The 25154-nt window shown below is 37.8% G+C and overlaps 1 protein-coding gene across 4 annotated transcripts; it reads left to right on the top strand.

Moving 5' to 3' along the window:
* The first annotated feature begins 535 nt into the window (after window positions 1-535).
* On the top strand, window positions 536-23867 carry LOC147330932 (sodium- and chloride-dependent GABA transporter 2-like). Of its 4 annotated transcripts, XM_086292897.1 has the most exons (15): window positions 4096-4280; window positions 9388-9578; window positions 11200-11334; window positions 12140-12280; window positions 13960-14047; window positions 14146-14278; window positions 15583-15717; window positions 16025-16128; window positions 17391-17515; window positions 17816-17928; window positions 18210-18347; window positions 18443-18545; window positions 18631-18731; window positions 19545-19715; window positions 19799-23867. In XM_086292897.1, exons 2-15 carry the CDS (start codon window positions 9392-9394, stop codon window positions 19907-19909), a joined length of 1785 nt encoding a protein of 594 aa, XP_086149023.1. In that variant the 5' UTR covers window positions 4096-4280; window positions 9388-9391; the 3' UTR covers window positions 19910-23867. The 4 variants fall into 4 exon arrangements, with proteins under 4 accessions (XP_086149022.1, XP_086149023.1, XP_086149020.1 ...); XM_086292896.1 differs by lacking the exon at window positions 4096-4280 and adding an exon at window positions 536-595 and having other exon boundaries at window positions 19545-23867; XM_086292894.1 differs by having other exon boundaries at window positions 19545-23867.
* Window positions 23868-25154: the final 1287 nt, after the last annotated feature.

Here is a 25154-nt window from a genome sequence, read left to right on the forward strand (position 1 = left end):
CTGTCTTTTTAATTTAATCATTTAATTCTAATGAGAAATGACCTGTCCAACAACAAGCTTGGGTCTATATATGATATAGCTATTAAATTTGAGGAATAAAGGATTCATTATCCTTAGTACTATAAAAAACAAAAATAAAAAAAAATTTATTTTCTTTTAAAGAGAATCGTGCACTATTATTTTCTTTTAGCTACTCTATCAAGATTTTTTCCAGAAACCTACTGCCTCCTGCATGCTGTATTTTGGTCAAAAGGTGTGTTTGTGTTAAATACAAATAACATGTAGTGAACATGATAAACATGAAGTGAAATTAAATACCTATGTGCAAGAGCTTGATCAAAGTGAGACTGGTCCTGTTAAATCAGGAGACAGCTGTGTTTCTTTGAACTCAAGTAGCCCTCACTTTGAAACACGTCGCCAATGATGATTCATTAACAACCCCAACAATGATTTGTCCAAAATAAATCTAGGGTGGTTATTAAAGGCTCTTCTGCCAGGGGCACACAGAAAAACGTTAGTTCTGTCTGAAGAGACAAGGTGTGTTTCAAACTGAAAAAGCGGGACTTCCACAAGTGACCTCAGAAGACAACAAACTGTGAGTATAAGATCCAGAAACTTCCTAGAAACTCTTGCCGCTCTGATGTTTCTAAAACTGAATAACTTTAACCTGCTTTAACCATCTTGAACCAACTTTAACCCGTGATGTGGTCAACACAAAACTATGCAAATCATTTTAACTAGTGAATGTAATTTTTTAAAACATTTTGAATAAAAGTATAACTGCTTAACAAATGTAAAGCTGTTAAATGATTGTTGTTCTGCTTCAGTTAGAACTCACATTCAGGAAAACTCACATTCTTGAGTTCGGATTAATTTTGTTCGATCTGGACTTAAATAGTAATGAAAAGCTGAGAATTTGATTTGAGTGATTTGATTTATTGGGAGTTAGATGTTCATATATGGTACTATTTCTTAATGTACAACAACAGGTTTGATGTTTTTTTATTCTGTTGATCGCAGGTAAACAAAATTTTTGTATTGTGTTTCAGAACAGTCACTGTTGGGGTTTTTACTTCAGATAGCTTTCACTCAAACCTCTCCAAATGTGTTCTAAAGGCACTAAATTAACAGTTTAAATGTGGCCAGTTTTTCAGGACTGTGTATTAGAGATGGCACGATACCACTTTTTTATGTCCAATACCGATACCGATATCATAAATTTGGATATCTGCCGATACCGATATGAAAATACACTATATAATATAGTGTATTTTTTAATCAATAAAACTGTTTTTTAATATATTGCTGCATTTTGTATAAGTTAATGCTCAAGTTTAAATAAACAACAACACTAAAGCTATTCTGTTATACCTGAATGTAAAGAATACACTGCACCCAAAATATTTCATAGTTCAGCAATACTGATCTAATCAACTTAAACCTACTCCATCCTCCCTATTCTGGTATTTTAAAGAGTACGTAGCAGAAATATTAAGCAAGCTAACTAATAGGGTTGCAAACTCCCAGCAAAAAAAATAAATAGGGAACCACCCCCCACCCTCCACCTCATGATTCTTAATCGACATAATCAACTTTAATTTGATGCAATGTGGGGAAAAAATGCACAAAATAAATTATTTTTCAAGAATAATTAAATAGATTCAACATCTTTCTTCAACAGAATTGCAGACTTCACAGATCGTACCTTCCCAAAGGAAAAAGTACTATAGCTTACTAGGGTATATTAGACTTAACAGTTACTATATACAGAGTAATGGACTTCTATATATTTTACATAAGATTAAAACTTTGGGTTAAGATTCAGATAATTATTTATTAAAAAGCTAGACATTTTAAATGAGAATAAGAAAGAAAAGTATGTCTTTGTGCCCCCCTTTTCACTGTTAATGCCCTATCGGGCCCCCTGGCTAAACTTTGCTAGATCCGCCCCTGCACAGTTACCAGCCGTCAGCTACGTAGAAAAGGATCCTGGTGTAGAAAGTAATATTAAATAAATTCTAACAACAGCTTATCAATAGATATCTGATTCAGTAATTTACGTCAGTATCGGACCGATACCGATACGTGATATCGGATCGGACCATCTCTACTATGCATATAAGTGCTCACCTAACACATAAGCTAAACAATCAGTGACTAATTCACTGCAGATAAATATGAACACTCCTTTCATTATCAAAGAAAGGTCAGTAAAACAAAAGACATCGTGTGTTTCGGGACTGTTGCTGTGCCCTGACTTCACAGCAGTCTGAACAGCTGACAGCTGTGGAGCTAAAGGGCCGGTTAGTGGAAAGTGTCCTGAGAAAAAACAAGAAACAAGGGCAGCGGGAGAAAATGACTAGAGGAGTGTATACTACACAATAGCAGATACTGACTTCATGTTTCCTAATCATTAAACGCGGATTAAACGGGATGTGATAGCTCTGGTTTCTGTTTTACTGAATTTTTTCACATGTACTTGAGGTCACTGCTAAAAGAAAAAATGTTTAAAAAGCTGTTCTTAATTATTGGCTTTAGACTTCCAAAATAACATTGCACCGTATCCAAGGTCACTTCAGTAGTGGGCATTGAATGGTACTTAAATGGTTTGATGAGTGACTCAACACCTTGTATTTCATGAATTTACAAATGCAGAATTTATTCTACAATTCATTATTTAAGCACAGAATTCTTTATTTCGATGCGCGTGGCTCTTGTGGTCCTCCATAGTATTTTCCTTTATTTATCAACAGTTTATAGTTTAGTGAAACGGGTTCATCATTCCAAGCACTTCCTCGACTCACACCCCGGTATAAGAATAATTATTATAACTAAAAGAAAACTGAACCAAATAAAAACTATATCTAAAGATTTTCAAAAAGCAAAATCAATTCTTGAAACTTGGCTGAATTTTGAACAAAACTCCCATCTCAATAAGAAAACCTGGCATGTCTCTAAAATGAGCTGGGAGCTGATACTGATAGTGATTAAATCTGGGGTGGGGAGTAAACTTTCACAGAGACACAAATGAGAAACTGTGACTGTTGTGAAGGGCCGCACCAATAATCTAACGGTGAGCAAAAGTGAGTTCAGCTTTCTAGTGGGGCCCTTCACAACATATACTCCCTGCATTATGCTGGGCTGCGATTTTTGGCCCATTTTGAGCCGATTTTTGAGTCGTGCGACCGTTTTGGCGATCGGCCCGATTTTGGCCTTCATCGTGCGTCGTGCATCGTGTAGTATACGTGGGGTAACGAGACGCGATTAACACCTCACGACGAGCTCCCGATCATCAATCGCTTGGTCGCGAGGGTGTCACCGCAGTTTGTCACACTGCACACGCGCAAGCACAAATGTCAACGAAAAAGACGGCGCAGCACGACAGTGCAGCGTGTGATCTGGACACAAGCGATGGAGGCACAACTTGTAGAACTTTGGAAAGCTCATCCGAGCCTTTTCGATGTGGCCTCACAAAATTATCACGACACAACAACCGTGAAAATAGTTGGATCTACACTGCTGCTCAATCACAGCTGCCTGATCAATGTTTTTCATTAGCAATTTAGCAAAGTTGACGGAGAGGGAGAGCGAGCGACAGAATTTCTATTATAACCTTCATTTTATGTACGCACAGTGTGAGCACTCAGGTCGCATCAGAGCATCGGGCCGTATAGTGTGAGACCCTGCATCGTCACCTATGAACTTCTAACCCCTGCGATGCAATCGTACAGTTTGAGCAGGAGCTGAATCGCGCGACTGAAAAAAATCGCAGTGTCTGCCCAGCTTAGGGAAGGTTTAAATCTTGCGATTTGCTTCACCTGTTGTTCATGCTATCGACCTCATGGTGTCGCTGAGGCACCGAGAAACAAACTCGCTTTCACGACCAGAGCGCTGGTGCATTCACTGACGACGACGTATGATCCAAACAGAGGCACCTATGCAGCTTAGCATGGCTAACATGCAAACCAACCAGCCGCCTCCAGTTGCCTTTACTGAGAGGCCATGTGGTCTAGGGAACAGCCTCCGCCTCGTCATTCAGAAACAACCCGCCCCTCCTTTCTCTGTCCCTGTGGTTCCTTTTGGTTGTCTGTCATTATCACCGCTCACACTGTCACTTCTCCACTCATGGACTCACTTGCGGTCACTTCTGGGAATTGCACTTGTCTTGTTGAGACTGGAAGATCTGGACCATTAGTATTTGACTCAGAAAGCTCCTGATGAGTTAACCCGGAATGGAAACATAAAGAATTACTGCAGACGTGAGACATTTTTTTCCCTAGGTATTCCTTTACGTTATGTGAAGTTTTTCTTTATGCTTCTTCTTTGTTTTGAGTGTGAGTGGACTCTTCTGCTGTTGTACTTTCCCCTACAGTAAACAAATTAGTGTTTATAGCTGCAGTTAAGCCTTAGAGCTTGTTGCTGTATAATGTAGGGCAAAGGTTACCGGTTACGCTGCAGCGAGGTTTAGTTATTTCCCCTTTAGCGTAACATCTCAGCTGCTCTGTGATCATGGCTACAAAAAGCTACCAAATACACCCACCACTATTGCGCAAATATTGGAACAGCTTGCATAATAATAAGCGCTGAAAGGGTTACTTGGACAAAACTGTAAAAGATAATGAAATTGTTTTTTCTTCTAGATAATGTTTGCAGCAGGTAGTGATATAGGGTATGATAAGTTTTTCTTTTTTCTAAAATCAAAACTGCTGTTGTCAGTGTACAATGTGTATAGTGACAGTATGTATATATATGTGTATATATGCAGTTGGTATCTGTCTTGAAGTTCAGATCCTCTGGGAGGTCTGTGAAGTACCCTAGCTGTTCCTAGGACTATGTTCTTTTTGTGTGTCTGGAATCTGTTGCAGCCACCTTTCCAGCTGCTAACCCTCCTGTTACCACTGGGACCATTTTGGATGTTACCAAAGTGGCTCCATGTACTTTAGTTGTTTCTTCAGCCTCCGGTACTGACTTATTTTTCTCCTTCTTTCTGATGTTGCTGTCATCTGGGATTGCTGCATCTATCACACCTGCGGTGTTCTGTTTCTTGTCAACAATCATTCTGCATATGGTTGGTTTGTCAACAGCTGCTTGTCTGTCAGAAACTCAAAGACCCACTGGGTCTGAGCCCTGTTATTTATTTAGAAACTGGGGACTTCTAATCCATATGTGGCACAGATGTTCCTGTAGACTTTCTCAGCCACTTGGTTGTTTTTTCTCACTGTATCCTTGCATCTTAAATTCTGCTACTGTGCACTGGACGGTCTCTGGGGCATTTTTGCTCAGTCTCCAACTTGGATCTTGTTAGTTGTGGCAGACTCCTTTCTGTTCTGTGCTGTCCTTTTAAGGCAGCCTTTTCTAGCAAATATTAAGATTCTTTGTTATCTGCCACTTCTTCTATCTGTGGATGCTACATGCCATGCAGCAGCTTGGTCTTCCATGATACTTCCTTCTCCTCCACTGCTTGAAGCAGCTCATCTTAGAGGGCCTGAGATACATCTTCCTAATGTATTCACAGACTCCTATGTTTCATACTGAATGGTTCTGACACACCTCAAATCCGTGGTTGACATTCATGGATCTTCACCAAAGTCTCTGTTGGCCTGTGGGATACCCAGGTACTTGTAGCTGTCCTGTATCCCCACTATAATGCCCATTCCTCTTCAGTCAACACTACTCTCCCTTTCTTTGCAACCACTCAGCCATGCTTTTCTAATCCGTGTGCCCTCGATGTAGGTGGTGCATATATGCATATCTCATTCTGTCACATTTGTTAACTCTTGAAACACAGATAAAGCTTACTTGGATGCATGGAAGGACTGATTAGATTTTAATGGTCAAAGGTCAATATAATTATGACCTCACACCTGTCCCATTCTTCTAAATGTGATATCTCGGGAACTCCTGGAGTCAGTTTTATTATGTCCGGCACAAATGTTCACTTGGACTTACTAATGAACTGATTACAATTTTGTAACATTACAATTTTACAATTTTGTAACATTTATTTTTAAATGGCCAAATGTCGGCTTCCATTTAGTCATTTAGTTTTGTTTCATTGTACTCTCAATGTGAGGTACAAAGTGAAATCAGTGCAACTAAAGAAGACCATCATTAGGCTGGGAAATTAAAATAAACCTGTCAGAGGGAAAATTTCATTTATGGAACAACCTGGAACATTCTTTCCATTGTTAGGAAAAAACAGCTTTGCAACATGTAGCTAAGTCAATAACACTGAGGAGATAAATCTATCATACTCAAGGTCTACAATCAAGTGATGCTTTCAGTGAATGTAAATTCAGAGTTTAAAATAAGGTACTGATAACACTTGAGCAAGATGACCAGATTAGACTTTGGACGTATGAAATGAAGTTTAACTTTAAGTGTACATAAAAGGCCAGGCCATGTTATCGGTTTAAAAATGATGCAGCTCATGTTCTGGCATGCCTTTCAGTTGATGAAGACAGAACTAAAGACAGGAAGACCCACAAGCAACTGAAAGCAGCTGCAGTAAACACCTTGGCAGAAACACAACATTCAGTGAAGTTCATTGGTTCTAATCTTAATCCAAGCACTGGCTCCAAAGGATTTTCATCCAAGTATTTAAAACAGTCCCTATATTTATAATTTTGTTAGTTTGCCCAGTTAATTTTGAGTCTGTTGAACTGGGGGGCTCTGTCTAAAAATAATTGTAATTCCTAAACAGTTCATGGGAAATTCTTTACAAAATTTGTTCAATTAAATCAGAATAGACTGAATCCAATCTGATTGGATTTAACATCCCCTGTCGTGATGATGGAGGCAAAAAATTGTGTGTTATTCTGTGAGAATGACTTTGGCAGGTGCTTGATGTAAACTGCAACTTAACTGAGCAATATCATTCTTAATTTATCCTTAGATAAAATTACACCTTAAAATTCTACCAGTGCACTCTATATTTAAGCTCGTGAATCGACCATCTTGGATACAACTTTTGTTTTTTCCAATAGGAAGAGGGCCATGTGACACACCAAACTTAATGGTAATGTCACAAGAAAAACAATGGCCTAAATGGCCACCATGGTCACCACCCATCTTGAGGAGTTTGCCCCCTCACATATACTAATGTGCCACAAACAGGACTTTAATATCACCAACTATTCCCATTTTATTACGGTGTATCCATATAAATGGCCCACCCTGTATAGTAGTGAATCAGGTGAATATTATATTATGCCTGACTACACTGTAGCCTTTCTATAAACTATAAACTTTCTATTATCTTTGATTTTTTTTTTTTTTACAGTAAATAAAGTTCTTTCAAAAACATGCATTTTACTATTCTCAAAGACATAAAGATATGTTTATTTGCACCTTATAGTTGATGAAAGCATTTGTACACATGCTGTGGATAAACTGGCCCTGAATCTTCTTAAGCAATAGTGTCAGCCCCCTGAGTAACTTCCACCCAGGTTGTTTTTAAAGTCCAGGTCTATAAAAATATAATCACAGCACACACGATGACTTCACTTTGGTAACGTTGCTGAACTATGACTCAGCTGAGCTAACAGTCAGAAGGCGGTGCCAACAAAGACCACATAAAGTTAGAACATTAGTTTTCAGCAGTTTGCAGTGACGTCACTAACTGAACAGAGAATTAAGGGAACAAAACTAACTGATAAATTAGTCCCACTGAATGTTTAATCCCATCACTAAGTAAAACTATTATCATAAGACTTGTTAGGGAGTTAAAGTTGGCGTGAGTAGTATTATCTTACTTTTATCTCGGTCTCTTCTCACGCAAAGGAGACAGAAATGTTGCAGAGAAGGCAAAAGAAGACAGAAAAAGGTTATGCGAACCATTAATTTATACCGTGTTATAATTTTATAGTCAATGCTATATAATCTTTTATTAGAGTTAATTGAACAAGACCTATGATTAGCTGCAATCTGCCACAACCTATTGGAGTGAGAGAAAAGAGATGAGAAATATAAGGAGCATTAATGCAGTAGCAGCATATTTGAACATTTATATGAAGTAAAAGAAAAGAGTTTGATAGTTCTCAGTATGTCATGGGAAGTCTGGGCTGGGTTATCCATGGCATAAATAAGACATCGTTCAGGGTCATTCAGTCTGGTCCAAACTAGAAATTTATCAAAAAGGAAAAGTCCTGTGCTTTTACTTATCAGACATTTTGCAAAATTCTAATATGATAGCTGAGCAATTTTTCCCCCATTGATATATGCCTTAGTTCAGAGCCCAACACCAAAATATGGATCCGTTTAGGATCACATGGCTTCTCTGAGTAAAAAGAAACCAAAGTGTTCAGAAAATGCTTCGAGTTGAACTCATCGACTAATCTGGACAACAAAGAACAAACTAAAGCTGTGAAACCAGCCACACAGTCCTCACAATGCTAAAATCTGCACAGCATCAGAAAGGCACATGTGTTCTGTTTCAGCCTTACAGCCTTCGAGTTAAAAAGCCTGTTACTACAATTCTGTAAATTCAGATTACGTCAGAGCTAGGTGTCTAGCTACTGCATCCACACCCATACCGAACAACCAACACTTACACTGCAAGAAGTTCAACTTGATTTCAGGTCATCTAGAATTTTCCATATTGTGACATATCTAAGAGAACTGACTGCAAAATATTCAACTATTTTTATCAGAATATACATGACTGTGAGCACAATATGAAAAAAAAAAGATTTTATTTACATTTCATAATAATTATGGACATATCCATTTATCACACATTTTTTTACTCAAAAATAACAATGTTGGCATTAGCCAGGAAGATTAGGTTTTAGTATCCATAGTGATTAGACAAGCTTTCCTGTACACAAGCTTTAAAGACTATAAAGCTTTTCTTTTGCTATTCTAGTGTTTACCTGCCACATAAAAGCAACACATACTGTAATTGCCATACTCCAGCATCTAGTGTTAGTTTTTTTTCTCTTGGTTGGCTCATTAAATGATCCATAAAATACTTTAGAAAAGCTGTTTTTTAGCATCTCAGCATTTGAACCTTCTTACTACTGTCGTAGCACACATATTTTCCAGTCTGTCTGCTTCACTCCCACATCAAATCCTAGCCAGCCACACAAAAGCAACATTGATGAAAAGATTTATTCTCATACCAAGCTGCACCGACCCTTTTCTGACCTAATGCAGCAAGACTGCTGGCATTGTGCTGATAATGAACGCTAATGTCCTGTAATTAACTCACATCACTATTCCTGAAGTGATTGGTGATTTTGTTATTGTGTGGCTTACTTGGCACTGATGTGTGCAGATAACCAGATGGTCTCTGGAATATCAAATTTTGCGCCTTCCAAATCATCTGCTTTGGTCAAAAATGTGATCAAATGTACCTAAATGGGCTTTCTTCCCTTCTTGTTAAAGGATAATGGAAAAGCCCCATGATCCAGATGACAACTTCAAGCTGGATAAGGGCACAGCCGAACCTGAACCCAGCACCCATACGAGAGGACAGTGGTCTAGCAAAATTGAGTTCCTCTTGGCTGTTGCTGGGCAGATCATAGGGCTGGGAAATGTGTGGCGGTTTCCTTACCTATGCTACAAAAATGGAGGAGGTGAGTATCAAAATAGTGAACAAACAGACACTATATTGTGCTGTGGCTGTCTACCTATTTAGCTCCTCTTTTCCAGTTTTACCGTCTCCAAATAATGAACTTGGGATCACTGGTTTGCAGAAAGCTGTTTTGAAGTCTGGAGCTTCCTTAAAGACCCCATAAGTTATAAGCTATCTCTAACAATGGGTGATAGACTTTATCAGCAAGATGCATTGTACTGAACTGTATGTATTTATACTTAATGGTTAAAAGGGTTAAATTAAACACATTCTCAGAATCTCTTTCAGTACAACTTTCAGTTGAATTCAGCTTTTTTCAATTCAGTTTTATTTATGTTGCAACAAATCACAAAACATTCACCTCAGGGAACTTTTAAGGTGAAGACCTTACAATGTTAGAGAGAAAACTCCACAGGGGACCACCCTGTGAAGTAAGCATTGGGTGGCAGTGGGAAGGAACTCCATTTTAACAGAAGAAAGCGGCAGAACCAAACTCGGGGAGGGGCATCCATTGGCCTCAGGCGGTTTGGGGTGATGGTAAAGAGAAAAGAAAAAAAGGGCTTAACGAGGCAGAACAAAACACAAACTATAGAAGAGAGAAGATAAACTTGCTCACTCGCCCAGCATCCTGATTCTATAGCAGCATAACTAAGTGATAGTTCAGCAGCCATCCCCATAATTATACATATTTTTTAATGTTAATGTTAATTAGCTGATTACATGAACTTAACTACAGAGCCCAGAACCACTGTTTATATTAGGCTGTTAATGTTTCCTTTGGGCCTTTTAAAAATAAATTTGGAGGAACTGCATTTCTGTGTCAGCTTCCCTTTTGTTTATTTCTGTATAACTAAGTCAAATTTTATATTTTAGTTCAAAATATATCAATTTAAAAGAACTCAAAGGAACATAATCGACACAGTTACTTTAATCTGTTTTTCATTTTTAATTCTATCTTAGCTGCATTTGTTTAAAAATCCTGTCAGTTTGACATTTGTGTAGAGTGGCAGAGAAAGATCGTTTTAAAGGAATTTACATCATAGTTAGGAAAAGATAATCAAGTGAATCCATCCAGTTTCTTAACTTTTTATCCAATTCAGGGTTGTAGGGAGTCTGGAGTCTATCCCAGCTGTCACTGAGAGAGAGGCAGAATGCATCCCGCACATGCTGCCAGATTATCACAGGGCTAACACAAAGAGACAACCATTCATGCTCACATTCACACTAGTCACCAATTAACCTAACAAGCATGTCTTTGGACTGTTGGTGGAAGCCAGATTACCCAGAGGGCAAAGTTTTCCCTCTGGCACCCAGGCACAAACAGAACATGCAAACTCCACACAGCGAGACAAAGCCTGGAGTATTTTTAGATTTCCAAAAATAATTACATTTGGAAGAAAAATATTTCAGAAAGTAACAAAACACAAATTAAGTTTTAAAAGAAAGGTCTTTTTAAAATGAACTAAAACAATGTCTATCTTATTTAGAGATTAGATGCAAAGTAAGCCAGTGTTGATCTCCCCCGGGATTGACCTGTGTCAGTGTGATAACCCTGGATTAATAAAACAGTTGAATCGATCAATACAAACAACTTATGTGGTGCAACTTTGGATTTTGTCCAGGGGTGTTCTTCATCCCGTATATACTCTTCCTCTTCGCCTGCGGCATACCCTTGTTTCTGCTGGAGACGTCTCTTGGCCAGTACACGAAGCAGGGAGGGATTACCTGCTGGAAGAAAATTTGCCCCCTTTTTGAAGGTAAAAATCTCTCTCTTAAAATTTTTTTGGAAGTTTTCATTTATCAGACTACCAATAAAGAAGTTAAGATCATACTGTATGCTAACAAGCTATGACAAGGTCTTTAATTAATTAATGAAGCTGAATATAATTATAAATAGAAAACCTGTGGAAAATATTAGTATGTTTTTAAATGCATATTTTAATCACAAACTGCACATTTTACTCACATTTTCCTGCTGTTGTAGCATTTGATGAGAAATTATGAATTTTTATTATAATTCCTCATTTTCTTACAAAACTATTTTCCCCCTAGAACATTATACTGTAAACGATCAGATGCTGTATTCCAGGAAACCTGAGTTTTGAGTCTGACACTTATGCAACAGTTGTGTAACAAACTTAAACTTTAAAGTTTAACAAAGCTCCTTTTCTGATTATTGGAAAGACAAAAGCTTTTTTAAGAAACTCGCAGATCTGCATCAGGGGTTTCATCTTTCACATTACTTACACTGGTTGAACATTACCTCTTCTTTGATTGCCAGCCAGGGGACTTGTATACTATTAGCTCCTTTCTTACTTGTTGTCTGTGTTTCCCCTCTACAATTGTTCACTGCACTACATTTACTTTGGCACAAAACCTCGTTTATGTAATTTAAATATATGCCATCATTTAAATATGTATTTATTTTTCAAAGTGCGTTGGGTTGTTAACAAGTATTTATATTAACATACTGGACACAGTGCGTTTCTTTAATTATTCTATATGTATGTGAATTTGCCTCCTTTTAAATGTTTAATTTGTTCCCTTTTTGTTGTTTTTCAGGCCTTGGTTATTGCAGTGAAGTGGTTGTTTTATACTCCAGCATTTATTACATTATCATATTAGCCTGGGCATTCCTATATCTCTTCTCCTCTTTCAATTCTGAGCTTCCCTGGGCAAGCTGCAAAAACAGCTGGAACACTGGTAAGTCCCACTATGTGATTAGAAATGCAAAAACAAAGAAGTAGCTAAACATCATGAGAGCAATTATGACTCACTGCATTTTAACAAGCTTTGGGGGACTCATCATGATACTAGCTGGTTTCCATTTTTTACAGGTTAGGTTGCTTTTAATGTCATAAAATTGGCTGTTTGAGGGTTTTATTCGATTCTGGCACAATGTTGGCACTGAGGGTTTTTTTTGTGTCTATAGAGCAAAGGCTGGAAACATTTTATCTTATGAAGGACTAGCACTCAGTATTCTTCACTCATGCTGATATTTATTAATAATAGCAGTTGAAAAATTTAAGTGTATTTTAGCACTGACAATTTTACATTGCTTTATACAGTATATGGATAAAAAAAATTGCAGGCCACACTTCAGTTTTCAGTCCCATTGCCACAGGTGTATAAAATCAAGCACCTAATTATGCAGTCTGTCTTTGCAAATAATTTTTGAAAGAATGGCACATTCTAAAGAGCTCACTGAGTGTCATAACATAACACCAGTGTACCAAGTGCCGCTTCTTCTCATGTAGGTATTCCACAGACAACTATAAGTGGAATTATTGGAAAGTGGAAATGTTTGGGAAACAGAGCAGCTCATCCACATAAAGTTACAGAGCAGGGCCATCAGGTATGGAGGCTTTTAGGTTTAAAAGTCACCAACACTCTGCTGACTCAGTAACTGCAGAGATCCAAACCTCCTCAGGAAAAAACATTTTATTCGGAAGTATCTTTTTACCATGTAGCTAGCTGCTACATGCACTATATGGACAAAAGTATTGGGCTACACCTAGCCATGCCGCCTGCCCTTACAACATTTGTGAAAGAATGGGTGGTTCCAAAGAGCTCACTGAATGTGGCATCCTATGAATGGTACTGTCATGGGATGCCACATATAAATATTCTTAATAAATAAAAAAAAAATAGGTGTATGCTTACTTAAAATCTAGTTATGAGAACCACAGAAAAGCCTTACTTGGTGTACACCAGCAAACTGATAACAATTTTATGGCAACACCAACAAAGTCTTTACTCACCACAGCACTTTCCAGTTGGCCATAGTCAAGTCAACTACTGGTCATTGCCATTAATTTAGTGGGAATGCTTGCAGCACCACTTGGTAACTGAGTAAAACTCTCAACCTTCTCTTTCAACCCAGTAAAATGAAAGAGGCACCACCTTGTGGCTTTATTCAGCACTTCACGCAAGTGAGTTTCCCTCTCAGGGGGACAGAATACTAAAGCCAGTGAACAACAATCACACACGCACACAAATAAACAACTGTCAGCAATCTAATGCAGTCACACAAACTTAGATTTTTATTATTTATTGTTTTTTTTATGTAATTGGTGGAGACACTGAAATAATCCCTCCACCCCCTCCTTCAGCAAACATAAAGTAGAAAACACCTTCTCTAGTCACACGTTTTATTTAATATAGCAAACTACAAATGAAGAACCAATTTGTTATGTGAATAGAAAAGCTTATGTAGTAAAAATCAGTAGAACACTAGCACAGCTTATATGTAAGAATAAAAAAGAAAAAAAAATACCAAAATGTAACTGAAGGTCTTTGTTAACACAGACCAAGGCTTTGACAAGATGTGTTATATGACCTTTCTTTGTTTGCGCTTTAATTCACTTGTTGACATTTCTCAGAAACCTGTGTGGAATTTGACAGAAAGGCTGATTATTTCAACATGACTGTACATGAAAATGCAACTTCACCAGTGAGAGAGTTTTGGGAGTGAGTAACTTTTCCAAAATCCAAAAACTTTTAAGGCATTATTTGGACAAGTGAATCGGCATTTGTGAGTTATGACCATCACTAACTGTCAACTGCAGGCGAAGAGTTTTGAATATAACTGGAAGCATCAATGAGTTGGGCAATATTCGATGGGAGTTGGCTTTGTGCCTTTTGTTGTCCTGGATCATCTGTTACTTTTGTGTGTGGAAAGGTGTCAAGTCTACTGGGAAGGTAAGACATGGGCTTAATACTTTTATTTCCTTCTGGTACACAGTGTAACAGATAACAGAATCTGCTAGTGCCTAAAAACACAGTAATATGTTACACACCAAACATGCCTCTATCTTTATAGTTTAATTACCTATTAGAGACAGGATGTGATTGTACACAGTTTAAGGCTAACCATAAATATGAGCCAACATTATTACAGTCCTTTATGATTCAAAGATATCAAGCTAAGCCCAAACTTTTGTTCCCACTGCACTTAAATTAAAGGTACAACCAGCAGCAGGCCAGGTTAAAATAGATGGAGATGAAGTATCTTTCTGAAATATCATGAAGAACATGCCACAAACATGTTTCTTAGTAATCATCTTTGCTTCCCTGGCTTTATCCTTTGTCCCCTTTCCTTCCCATTCATTGATTGTCACTGTTTATGTATTTATTGAGGGTGGACATGAGCTACATATGCACACCAGGGCAGGGCAGATAAGAGATTGTATTTTATGCAACAATGACGGTGTTTATTTTTAATAAATACAAAAGCAGAATACAAAGTTGCAGACCTGTGATATCAGTAAAAACTTCCTCTTTCAACTTGTTGCACTCTTTGTACCACTAAAGCAGAAAGATTTACACGGCTATATGCTGGATTTTATGCTAAAATAGTTATATAAGGTATGTAATCATTGAAACATACTTACTAATTAAATTTGATTACCCCATTTAAAAATAAATGGGAGTGTTGCACTTAGACCTGATTTGATAGTAGTATCTATGCCAGATAGCAGTGAGTTTCATGATATGAAGTTGAACTGTAATCAGTTTTCTGATCTTCTTTTGATCCTCTTCATCTGCAGATGTACTCTGTATTTGTTGATTAACTGTTAGCATGCCAACTAAATAAACGGTGAACATGACGTTACTTGCTGAGAGCTGCAAATCCTGCAAGATTTAGTATTTTGAACAAGGTAATGTGCAGACAGCATTTAGCTGCAAACAGTGTTGTGCCAGCATTAAAAAGGCAAAAGAAGCTGTCAGAAAGATTTTCTTTAATCTAAAGCTGCAATTTGCTTTCTTGAAAATTTAAACTGTGCGTTAGACTTAAGGAGTAGTGAACTGCAGTTTTCCCTGGGTGGCAAGAATAAAGAAAAAATCAGCAGCATGTGTTTAGTTTGAGATACACTGTGTGAAACTAAAGCTTCAATGTGAGGTTAAGCAGTGTTCGGTGTATGTTCTGAAGCACAGAGTGAGTGTGATTACATAATATCGGCAGTGAATGTTCATAACTTGGCCACATCATTCCTCCTCTGCAGGTAGTTTATTTTACTGCCACATTTCCATATGTGATGCTGGTGGTGTTGCTTGTTCGTGGACTCACGTTGCCTGGGGCCATAGATGGGATCAAGTTTTACCTGTACCCAGATCCATCCCGTCTCGCTGATCCCCAGGTACAAACACCATTCATGACTTCCCACTCTAAATAAAATGTGGTTTTACTCTTTAACTCCTGCATAACCATGTTGCATCATCAAACTTCTTACAAACAGTGATGGGTTACTTATGTGTGTTAGACTGTGTTAAAACTTTCAGTGCATTTGCAGATGATTGCTTTGCTGATGTCACATAGGGTAAAACATTAGCAAATGTTCTGTACAGATGCACTATGTGCAGTCCAACACACACACACACAATAAAAAAAAAATTCTCATGTAATTGAATGTAGGGGTGGGGAAATGACCTTTTTTTCTTTTGCAGGTGTGGATGGATGCTGGCACACAAATATTTTATTCCTATGCTATTTGCATTGGGTGTCTAATTGCACTTGGCAGCTATAATAAGTACAACAATGACTGCTACAAGTAAGTAAAATGTTTTTTGTTTTTTAATGTAAGAATATCACAAAATATCACAGTTTTAATGAAAGAAGAAGAATGTAACATAAAACATATAAAATCATTATGACAAAACTGGAAAAAGCAGGTTTCTTTAATGCTTTTCACTAACACTAATAACTTTCTTCTTCTATTTACCATTATCCAAAAATATCTCCCTTGAGTCATGTGTCATGCCATGAGCTACTGATATGGAAAAAAACAGGTTGTGTGTCACAGTTAGGCAAGAAACATGCAAACCGTGGTTCAGGGGATTGGGAAGCTCATCTTGTAACCAGAAGGTTGCCAGTTCGATCCCCTGCTCTGTCTGTCTTGGTCGTTGTGTCCTTGGGCAAGACACTTCACCTATCGCCTGCTGGTGTTGGCCAGAGGGGCCTATCAAGGCTTGCAGGATGAGCCGTGTGGAATTTAATGAGGACCCAAGATGCAGGCAGCTGAGATACAGGGGAGTTTTTATTGAGAAGGTGGAGATACAAACAGAAACGGCAGAGGAGCGGAGGAAACTAAACAAAACCTAAACTGGAAAAAACTAACAAAACAAACCTGAAGCGCTAACTGGAGCGCTGGAGGAAACACAGGGAATTAACACAGACGAACCGGCAACATGTGGGAGAAGACACAGGGCTTAAATACACACAGCAGTAATCAAGGGATGGGAGACAGGAGGGGAACACACCTGGACAGATGACGAGACAGGGGAAACGTAATTTGAACACACTCACATGAGACAAGGACCTTCAGAATAAAACAGGAAACTAACAGACACAGAGGACCAGACAAGACACTGAACTTAACAGACAGACTCACGAGCAGACACAGTGACACCATGGATAGACAGAGGGAACACAGACATGCATGAAACAAAACCCTAACACATAACAAACCTAAACAAAAGACATAACAGAATAAACAAGAACATAGAATAATATAAAGAAACACAAAACACTGAGTTGTCAGACTCAGGACCATGACAGGGCCGATGGCGCGATATGGCAGCCTCGCTTCTGTCAGTCTGCCCCAGGGCAGCTGTGGCTACAGCTGTAGCTGCCTCCACCAGTGTGTGAATGTGAGAGTGAATGAATAGTGGAATTGTAAAGCGCTTTGAGGGTCTCGAAAATCGCTATATAAATGCAATCCATTATCATTATCATTATTATTATTATTATTATAAACCCTTACTGACTTTAATACAAAATAATTTGATGTAATTTGTTCTCTTTTTATTTTAGGGATTGTGTGTATTTGTGCCTTCTGAACAGTGGGACCAGCTTTGTTGCTGGCTTTGCCATATTCTCTGCACTTGGATTCATGGCATATGAGCAGAACACAGATATATCCAAAGTGGCAGAGTCAGGTGAGTTTATAAAAGAAAGTGTGAAAAGATACAAGGAGCTTTACAATGAACAATTTAGACCTGACAGCATTTATGGATGTAATATTATTTACATGTTCGTATGGGAGAATGTTACAAGCTTGTCTTTGTATGTGCAGTGGATGGCGTTTCTCATCTGTTTTTAGAAGAGGATAAATGCCAGCTACACTTTACACCTTACAATCAATATATGCGTGTATACTCTCACCGACCTCTGTTAGGTATAACTGGTTAGTAGCAGGTTGGGCTTCTGTTTCCACTGTATTCTCTTATTCTCTGCAGGTCCTGGCTTGGCATTCATTGCCTATCCTCGAGCCGTCGCCATGATGCCTTTTCCTCAGATCTGGGCAGTATTTTTTTTCGTTATGATCATCTTGCTGGGGCTGGACAGTGAGGTAAGCTCTGTTTTGTTTTGTTTTGTTTTGTTTTGGGGTTTTTTGGTGGGGGGGGGGGGGGGGGGGGTGAAGGGGGAGGGACAACTGAAATAAATTGAAATGGAAATTTAAATTTTTTTAAAAACAATTTTAAACTTACTTACGTTCCACTAAATATGATTGTTATCTGGCTCAGGCCTGGCGCAGGATCTCTATTGAGATGCAGATTAAAACAGTTTAATCTTGAGCAAAAATTATGCATTTTTAATGGTAAGTATATAACTTAGAGGTTTGTGTTTCAGTTTGTGGGTTTGGAAGCTCTCACAACAGCCATTTCCGACATGAATCCAGCCTTCTTCCATGTCGGCCACCGACGTAAACTCTTGCTGCTTGCTGTCAGTGTTGTCAGTTTCCTCATCGGCCTTGTGATGGTTACAGAGGTAAGAACAAATTTAAAAGTCACATGTTTGTCACAATAACTGCATTTATTTTATATGCTAAAGCTCGAAAGCTAATGAAACTGCTCCACACACAGGGTGGACTATACATCTTCCAGGTGTTTGACTACTATGCCTGCAGTGGAATGACTTTACTTCTCATTGCCGTACTGCAGTCTGTAGGTGTTGGATGGGTATATGGTAAGTTCATGAATTACAAAAATATCAAAGTGTCTTCATAATGAAACAAATTTTTCCTCAACTCTGTGTTTCCATCTTTTCACAGGTGCAGACCGATTTTATGACAACTTAGAGGACATGATTGGATACAAGCCTTTACCCCTAATAAAGTACTGTTTGAAATATGTCACTCCAGTAATTTGCACGGTGAGTTGCAGCAAAAGTTAGTAATGCTCTGCAGGTCTTCCCGCCCATTCTTGCACAGCACATGCCAGTAATGTCAGACAGACATTATTAATCGAGACAAACTCTCTTATCTAGTAGGTGATCATCAGTTTTGCTGACCTAAATGGTAGCTGTTAGTGCAATATGTTATTAACTCTGACTTCATTACTTAAGTTAGGATTAATTCTGTGAGCTGGTAAAAAAAAAACTCTCCATCTGAAAGTAAAAAATGTCAGTATTTGTTCCAGCATTTATAATTCATCAAAGTAAAATCACATTATTTGGTTATTTTTAGTAATGAACCAAGACAAAAATCCTTGATGGGGAAGTATCATTTTAGCATTTACTAGCCAACAGTTTTGGGTGTGCAGCTAGCCATGCAGTCTCCCATTATTTGTGAATGAATGGGAAGAGCTTACTGAATTTGAGCATGGTAATGTCATAGGGTCCCACCTTTGCAACATGTCATGAAATTCATGAAATTTCTTCCTTCCTAGATATTCCATGACTAAGTGTTACTTTTGGAAAATTGTTAGGTTAAGCACCACAGCAACTGATGGCGTCAGACCACATGAAGTTACAGAGCAAGGTTGCTGACTGCATAGTGTGTAAAAGTCTCCAACACTCTGCTGACTCTCTGCTGACTCAATGACTCAATGACCATAGAGCGCTGAGCCACCACTGGCGTTAACATAAGCAGAAAAACTGTGGACTAGGAGCCTCATGAGATGGGTTTCCATTCCCCACGTAGTATGTAATTTATTCCATATTTACCTCTTCCATTGTAATTTTCAGGGAACGTTTATTTTCTCCTTGGTCAAATACACTCCACTGAAGTTCAACAACACACTAGAGTATCCATGGTGGGGTTATGCTCTAGGCTGGTGGTTTACACTCTCCTCTACGCTCATGGTTCCCTTCTGGATGCTGTACAATCTGAGCACCACTCCTGGTACACTGCGACAGGTGAGCTATTTGTGTATGAATATAAATTTCCAAAAAACTGTTTCCTTTCATCTTTTATTAAAACCAATATTCTTCTTTGTTAGAGGTTCTCCATCTTATGTACTCCAGCCGAAGACCTCCCTCTGACCAAATCAGAGAAAAAGGCTCTTGAACTGCTTAACTTGCCATCATCCTTCGATAACACAGTGTTCTAGAATAAACATGAAAAGTGAAGCAAACTCAGATGCATTTAACAATTAACACAGTTATAAGGAAAATCTAACATTAAATCCAGTGGCTCAATCCTCTGTAGCGCTGCATCATTCCAGTCTGTTTGGAATTTAACCCCTTAAAACACTGATATTTATTTTGTGTCCCCATCTAACGGGCTAGATAAACCAGTGAGATGAATTCAACCAAAAACTACAACCTGAATGAATTCACACAAACAAGAGGTGATTGTAAAAAAAACTGCGTAAAGACAGTCTGAGCACAAATGTGTAGTTTCCCTGAGTTTGGGATGGCATCTTCATCATCTGATTTACAGTCCAAAACCAGAAGAGGAAACCACAGAAACGTCAGAAATAAGAATATGGAACCAGAGAGGATGTGGAGTTTTGCTTAACCCTCTGATGCATGAATTATGAAAGCCTTGGTCAAGATTTTTTTCTTAAGTGCTTTTATTCTTCTCAGGACATGAAAAAAAATGTTTAACTCTTTTTTTTCCAAAAATATGTTTTTTTATAAAGTTATAAACTTGTCCACTCCAGTGGACTACATGCGCCTGAGCACTTAGCATGAAATACTGTGAATTTACTGTAAAAATTAATTACCTCGTGTTCTATTGTAAATATACAAACACTTGTTTGCTTGTATCCTTTGAAAAACATCTCAGCAATTTTTTTGGAACTTTCAACTCATAAGGCCCCAATGTTTAGACGTAAATAACAAAACCAATCAACAGTCCTAGCTGTGAGTCCTACACCTGAATATGGCAAACTATCTCCAACAAGAGAAACATTTTTGAGTCTACACAGTTCTATAACGATGCAGGACAGTATTACCAAGCCCTTAGTAGCATGCTGGAAGAAAACACAAACTGACATCTTAGTCTCTGCATCTCCAAACAGTTCTATGTTCATCACACCTAGGCTGTGCGAAAGTTTGCAACGCATCCAGGGCACAATGGCACACAGCATTGCATGCAGATGTATTTGGTCTTCCGTGTGCACGCAACATCATGGCACCTGTTTGCATTTTTCACCTCGGTCAGTTGGGGCCAGTGATATCCTGTGGCAAACCTGACCTCACAGGCTACTTTGATGACTGCTCTCCACTTCACGGGTTGTGGGGTCCCACTGGGTCTTCCTCTTTTGCATTGCTGGAGGGTGAATCTCTTCTCTTGTTACTGACAGTTCTTTCCCATACAAGTTGGTGTTGTATGTTATATTATCAATTAGATCTGCTGGAAACAGATGTCTGAAGAAATCTATGGGATCCTTCCCCTCCACATTCAATTTCCACTCTCCTAGAAAAGGAGGCAAGTCTCCAACCAAGTCATTGTCTTGGACTTTCCAAATATTTTTGCGGGCTTGAGTATGGTCAGGTGCCATGTACCCATCTCCCACAGCTCCCTGATCATACTGACCTTCCTCTTCATCCTGCCCCTCATCGTTCTCACTTTCTGCATCCTGACTGTCTGTGTCTTCATCATCCGTAGTTCCTATGTCTCTGTTCTGCTCTGGCAGCCACTCTCATCATCACTGGACTTATCACTGAACTCCTCATCACTGCACTCATCAATGAAATCATCATCACTGGAGCTGGATGGAATTTCCTGGACTATTCTGTACGCTGCCTTATTCTTTGCTGCATTTGAAGTCTACAAAATATGATAAAATAATTATTATAGTAACTCAAACTACAGCTGATCTGCACAGAAATATATATTTTAAATGAGTAGCTTATAAATGTAACAATTATATGCTTACTTATAACCAAAACAGTCCCAAAAAACAGTGAGACAATTTATGACTTATGTTAAAAAAATATAGTGGGTAATGCATGATGTCCACTACAGTGGACACATGGTTAATTGTAGTTTTCTACATATTAGACATAACAATTTCTTATTCCAAACAGATAATATCCTTCCCTAGATGTTACTGCATATCATCATATTTTTTTTTACCTGTTGGGCTCTTTTAGCATAGAAGGATTGACAGGATATGCCAGCAGTGGTCGGCAGGGGTGACAGTTTGTCTGCCATCTTTGATTCAGAGGAAATTTACTTGCAGTTGCACTAACTGAACACTGAATTGACCTCAATGGAGCATGGCAGCAGAGAGCACTCTAGAGGCTAATATGCAGTTCCACCATAGAAACCAATGCATTAAAGAGATATGTACTGTACGTCTGGTTCTTGTGAACGTTACAGTACGTTTTAGTAGCTGTCCACTCCAGTGACCACTATGCATCAGAGGGTTAAAGAAAATGGTTTAGGCCATGATTTCATTTTCTATATTATTGCTTCTGACGATTGTCTTGTTCATGTTTGTTCTGATAACCCATCTCTACAGCAAGGACTAGTTCTGAAATTTCTCTTGTGGCCATTTGCACTGAGCATATTATTTGACATTTTAAATTGCTCCTCATCCAAAGTTCATTAGTAAGAAGCATATTTTTTTCAGGTTTACCTTCATCTGAGTATATTGAGCTATCTGCTTTCACTGTGTCTGATTACAAAGCTCTTTTTTAAACCCCACCTATTCGTACATCTGTTGTTAATCACAATTTATATCAGAGCTATTAGTGGAATACTTAACATGATATTCATGTGATGAATCGCTGGGAAATTTGTCATGTGGTGAAAAAATTTACGTGCCTTTAGCATACGGTAGACTGTTTCTGATGCCATAGTTGGAGAAGGGAGAGAAGTTGATGCCTGATTAATTCTGTCACATTAAAATGTTGCATTTACAATCATGGAGAAAAATAATTGTGTATTTATTATGAAAATCCTTCTTCTTTTAAATAAAAGACAGCACAGGGTATTTACACCTGCACAAATGTGCCTCATGTTTAAATCAAAGTTTTTTTGGGACTATTGCCTGTTATGGTTTTAAGCAACACCATTTTGCAAACACTCATCCTTTTGTAATGAGCACTTATTAAGAAGAGAGTGGAAATGAAAGGTTTTTGTACACCAAATGTTTTTGTCTCTTACATTGTATTATTACATTTTGTGGTCAAGGCCTCAGGCTGTAGAACTTTTTTGAGTAAAATAATACTGACAGTTACTTGACAAACTCTTACAGATCTAACACCTTAGTTACTTTAAGGCCAGTATGAATTATACAGATGGTGTAAACTGTAACTAAAAAACAATGACAGAAGGGAGTTTGTCAAGCAATAAGCATCCAATCAATTGAAACCCTGAACACTGTGTTTATCTGAGCCATCTGGCTGTCCCAATACAGAAGTGTTTGTGACCTCTACAAAGTACTGATACTGTAAATATTGTATATGGGTTTTTCATGTAGGCAGTAAATGCAGCATTACGATAACTGCGCTATGTATTATAAACCTGTTAGAACCAAGGAAAACTCAATATGGTAATATTGATTATAAAATACATTTTTCTGCTGTATTTTCAACTTTTTTTTTCTTTTCAGAAACCTTCCTTATCGAGTGTCCAAATTTATATTTTTAATATTTTGTATCATATGTCATTGAGAGTTGTGGCAACATTTTTATGTATAACGTGTGGAGTGTGATCTAAAGGTTCTGGGAACTGGCCTTTAAAAATCAAAGCAGTGGCGACCCTGAATGGTGATCCTAAGGATTGGTCAGAGGCCAGCTTGAAATCTTTTATGTTGTTGGTTTTTTCTTTGTTGTTTTTATTGTTTTTTCTTTGTTTCTTTAAAAAGGTTTTCTGAACTTTTGAATCACACCTCTGCACTGTACAAATTTTGTAATAACACATTTTTTCATGTGAAAAATCATATTGACATTTACACTGTAATTTATTTTTATAACCCACTGTTGCCACTAGATACAACAGGAACAAAAAGGTTTGCTTTTTTTTTTTTTTTTTTTTTTGAAGTGTTGGTATGATGAACTGAATCATAGCTTTGGTTTGTAAATGTTAATTGAATGATTTTATTAAACAATGTGCCATTCTTTAAATATGATCTATAATGAGATAATCATATGTTAATATGATCAATATTATTTATGTATTTCTTCATGTCTTCCTATTACTATTTGGTTAAACTGACATGAGAATCATTCCTTAGGATTTACTGCAGCAATGACCAGTGAGGTGACTGTGGTAAAATCATCATTTACAGACAAACTTAATAAAATCTTAATAAATTCACAACTGTTTTGCCTTTTGATTGTCACTACACAGATCCAGAGGAGAGTCTGAAAAAGTAAAAATGGCAGTTTTTCTGTGCCCTTGAATGACATGAGAACATTTTAATTTTCTGCTAATGCTTTTAAGAAAATAAAGGTTACCTTTAATTCTTCACCTGAATTGTTCAGTCTTGATATGTAATGATAGATTTATTTTATACAACTCTTTTCTTTTCTCTTTAAACATTCCCTTTTTCATTTTGAACATGTAAAGGACATCCACTTTTTCATCCACGCTGTCTAAAATCTGACGTCATACTTGACCTTGGAACCAGGAACAGTGTCACTACATCGTCCATTTAATAGCTTTATAATATCAGTGTATCACATGAACCCTCCTTCATTGTTAACCCAAGATGCATGAATTAACCTAAGAAAAACCTTTAAAAACAAAAACTGTTTACTAAATAGACCTTTTTTAATAAGAGGAGAAAAATGCAATGAGTAATCAAATCGAACACCCAGTTTTTTTCAGCTGATACCACAGAGACAATAAAACACTACTGCAAACATCTTTGTTTTTCATCTTATCCTTGTAATGTTCATGCATGCACCAGTAAAGCTGTGGTCATGGTAATTCTGAAGTTTTTTCCTTCAAGTGGTGCCTAATTTCAAATGCAATGATTCACACAGGTCGATAAATGTCACTACAGTCTGTGTGCTAACTAAAGGTAGAGTTTATGTAGTTTCCAGAGAGGCAAAACAAAGCTTACATTGTGATAAGTTCACTCAAAGGCGATAGAAAAAGATGTAAGTGAAGATGTCGAGAAATTATTTTGAAAGGCAAGGATACGAATGCCTCATCCGTAAAGATTGCATGTAATGTAATTTATGTTTTTTACCTGAACAGTTGATGTGTTTCTAAAGTAGGTTGTTTCCCAATGACATAATGTCTGAGAGCAAGGTAAATTGTGGTACTTTTGTGTTTTTCAAAGGCTATGTGGGACAGTGAACATGGGGTACTTTGTAGTATTGTGGTACAGTTCCAGGTGATGGATGCTGGAGTAAGGACAGACTGTGATATCCATGGTCACTACCAGG

Source organism: Aulonocara sp. 'chitande type north' Nkhata Bay, linkage group LG5 (genome assembly GCF_057382095.1).
Source record: "Aulonocara sp. 'chitande type north' Nkhata Bay isolate Kocher_YH1m ecotype deep benthic linkage group LG5, A_spYH_male_GT1.1, whole genome shotgun sequence".
NCBI classification, from domain to species: domain Eukaryota; kingdom Metazoa; phylum Chordata; class Actinopteri; order Cichliformes; family Cichlidae; genus Aulonocara; species Aulonocara sp. 'chitande type north' Nkhata Bay.